The sequence below is a fragment of the Schistocerca piceifrons genome, chromosome X (assembly GCF_021461385.2).
Source record: "Schistocerca piceifrons isolate TAMUIC-IGC-003096 chromosome X, iqSchPice1.1, whole genome shotgun sequence".
NCBI lineage: Eukaryota > Metazoa > Arthropoda > Insecta > Orthoptera > Acrididae > Schistocerca > Schistocerca piceifrons.
In genome coordinates this window covers 890,042,561-890,045,955 of record NC_060149.1, presented here as the reverse complement: position 1 = coordinate 890,045,955, position 3,395 = coordinate 890,042,561, and the positions used below count along the sequence as shown (strand labels likewise).

Sequence of the window (3,395 nt, the reverse complement as noted above, 5' to 3'; positions counted from 1 at the left end):
TACCGTCGTCATCCACAAGAAAGGGGACGTCTCGGACGTGACGAACTGGCGGCCTTTAGCATTGAGCTCCACCATCTCTAAGCTCTTTGCTGCAATCGTTGCGGACCGCACAACCCTCTGGGCAGAGCGTTTGAACCTGCTCTCCCCAGAACAGAACTTTTGAAGGCTGCTATGAGCACAACTTCATTGTGCAGACGGCAATTGATGATGCAAGGCGCAGGGGAGGCCAAGCATGCTTTGCTTGGCTTGATCTGGCGAACGCTTTCGGCTCGGTGCCTCACGCTCACCTCCTTGGAGTACTGAGCGGGATGGGACTACCAGAGCAATTGCATCAGCTAATTGCCGATATGTACAATGGTTGCTCCACCCGCGTCCGTACATCTGACGGACTAACGGAGGAGATTGAGATCCAGGCGGGGGTCAAGCAGGGCTGTCCACTGTCGCCCATCGTCTTTCACCTCGCGCTCGAGCCGGTACTTCGCGCCGCAACCTCGCTCAGAAATGAGTGTGGTATTCCGCTTAGCGGCGTCAGTGTGAGCGCACTGGCGTATGCGGACGATATCGTGCTTCTGGCGCGGGATTCAGAGGTGATGCAGACGCTCCTCAATGTTGTGGGTGAGGCGGCGACGTTGGCCGGGCTTACCTTCAAGCCGTCGAAGTGTGCCACGCTTCACATCCGCCGTCGCCAGACACTAGGCTCGGTATTCGCCCTGGAAGGGGGAGAACCAGCCGTGCTCGGTGCGGGTGACGCCTACCTCCATCTTGGCTTTCCCACCGGGTACAAAGTCTCACAGACGCCAACGGATGCGATCGCGGCAGTTCGACGTGACTTGCAGCACCTGGACGCTTCCCTGCTGGCTCCCTGGCAGAAGATTGACGCTGTGCGTGTCTTCCTCCCCCCTAGGCTTGACTTTGCACTCGACAAGGCAGTGAAAGCGGCTGTCAAATCATGGCTCTTCCTTCCACAGCGTGCGTCCACTGAACAGCTGTACCTCGCGCTGGGAGAGGGAGGATGCGGCCTGACGCCGCTCGCGGACGCTGCGGACATCTCGACGATCATCCACGGCTTCCGCATGCTGCACTGCGACGACGCCACCGTCCGCGACATCGCCTGGGCCACTATCTACGGCCGCGCGCCGCCGACTGGGGAGGGAGCCGAGTCGACCCGACTTGGCCACCTACCTTAGCGGCAGCACTGAGGGTGACCTCGCACGTGACGGAGGCGACATCCAGTCACTGTGGACACGCGTCAGGAACGCCACAAGGCGCCTAGCGCCGCGTGGCGTCACCTGGCGCTGGAGTGAACTGCTCTCTGAGTGCAGGTGGAGGTCAACGGCCGACCCGCCATCGCTGACGACGCGGAACACGGCGGCATCGGAGGGGTGACGCAGCCGGCCACGGAGGGGGCGGCGCCTGGGACTACACAACACCTCGAAGATGGCGGCGATGGACCGCAGCACGATGATGACAGCGTGGGACGCACCGCCAACACTGGCGTCGAGCATGTCCGGGTGGGAGAGGGCGCCAAACGTCTCCTCTCGCGGACGCTCCGCGAGTGTCTGAGGCAGCGCCTATGCAACATCCTACTCAGGAAACCGGACCAGGGGAAGGTGTTCGAGTGCACCAGGGAGTCCACAGCGTCCAACCACTTCATTGCGGGAGGCAAATACACGCGCTTCGCAGACTGGCGCTTCATACATCGCACCAGGCTCGGAGTCGTGCCCCTCAACGGCTGCCGCCGTCTTGATGGGCGGGCAAACAACAACAAAGCCTGCCGACGCTGTGGCCACAACAACGAGACGCTCCCACACGTGATCAACGCGTGTATGGTGCACTCAGCAGCCCTGCAGTATCGCCACAACGCGGTCCTCAACCGCCTCGCGACAGCAGTCGCTGGGCGGCCAAGGAGAGGAAACACTGCTGTTCCTGACATCAGGATCAACCAAGCCGTCATAGGGGACAGCAGTGGGCTGCGTCCGGTCCTCGTAATAACTGACGAGGCCGCGAAGACTGTGACCATCGTCGATGTGACGATCCCCTTCGAGAATAGGCGGATTGCGCTCGACAACGCTCGGCAACTGAAGAAGATAAAGTACGCCGACGTTGCGCGCGGATTAGCCGCTCGCGGCTATTCCGTCACTGTCGACGCCCTGGTTGTCGGCAGTCTGGGGGCGTGGGACCGCCAGAACGATGCAGTGCTTCGGCACCTAGGCATCGCTAGCCGCTACTGCCAACTGATGCGGCGGCTGATGGTGTCTGACACCATCAAGTGGTCCCGCGACATTTACGTGGAACACATTACTGCCTACCGCCAGTATGTGTCCCCCTAGACTGTGGCATGCTCTGACGTCAGGCTGCGAGACCCTCGAGACTGCAGTCGTCGGAGAACTTCGAGGTCGGTGCCTTCGTGACGTCGGTGTCGAGATTCTCCTCCACGACGCGGGACCTGCGGCGCTACACCATTTTCGCGCTGCACCGCAGCAGTGCCGAGTCAGTAGCGGTGCGTGCGGTGCTGCCTGGTGGCCCTCCCTCCGTGGTGTCCGCCGAATATGGCCCCCACCCCGGTTGGCGCGGTGCTAGGCGGCGCCAAACGTGTGCCTACTGCCCGGCAGTTTCCAGCCAGCGTGGGAAGCAACGCCCTCCTGCCACGACACCCCAGTGACGTCTGCCGCAAGGCGGACAGAGGGGAGAAGTCCGGCTGAGTGTGACCCGCCTGCGTGCGTGGCGCACCAGCCGCTGCCAGCCGTGCATGTGCAGTGTGCTGTCAGGGCATGGAGAAGAATGGAAAAATTAAATAGCCCCTAAATTAGGTCCAACCTACCCTGGTCTGACATAAGTAAGGCCGCGCCTATCGCGGGAATACTCTTAAGGATGACATACTTAAGTACCCGCGCCTAACGCGGTCTCTCAATATTTAAGTAGTGGGCTTAACCCACGAACTAGAATAGTAATACAATACTTAAGTACGGTTAGAACCGTTTCTCTAAATTTTATCTAAACTTACTAAATCTGTAAAACTCGCATTGTATAGAGTCATGAATATTCTTTTCCTAAATTTATACTTCGTAAAAATGTAACTAAGAATTATCTCGATAAATAAAAATCTGTTCTTATCAGCTTAATGCTGGCAAGGTTGGATAAAAAACACACTGATATGCGATGTATTTTCTTTAGTCACTGGTCTTCCAGCACCCGAATATGACGAAGCTGCAGCAGCAGGCTCCGGAACGTGGCCGGCCTTGCTGTGAGGGTAGCAACTGCCGGTGTTACTACCGGACCTGCCCTGCATTGAATACTTCCTCCCTCTTTATCTCCCGATTATGACTGAGGGTTGCGAGATGCTCAGGCCCCATCTGGCCCTTCCTCGATCGAGGTTCAGCGATCTGCAGAGAGGC

The 3,395-nt window shown here is 58.8% G+C and overlaps 1 protein-coding gene across 1 annotated transcript; it reads left to right on the top strand.

Annotated features, from left to right (window-relative positions):
• Positions 1-1,437: 1,437 nt before the first annotated feature.
• Positions 1,438-2,330, top strand: LOC124722758. Its single transcript, XM_047247897.1, has 2 exons — positions 1,438-1,511; positions 1,592-2,330. The coding sequence occupies exons 1-2, from the start codon at positions 1,438-1,440 to the stop codon at positions 2,328-2,330; spliced, it is 813 nt and encodes a 270-aa protein (XP_047103853.1).
• Positions 2,331-3,395: the final 1,065 nt, after the last annotated feature.

Excerpts from the sequence above, each read along its gene's own strand:
- LOC124722758 (XM_047247897.1), top strand. The coding sequence starts at position 1,438 with ATGGCGGCGATGGACCGCAGCACGATGATGACAGCGTGGGACGCACCG. Across the intron at positions 1,512-1,591 it reads CTGGCGTCGAGCATGTCCGG|GAAACCGGACCAGGGGAAGG; the intron begins GTGGGAGAGGGC and ends CATCCTACTCAG.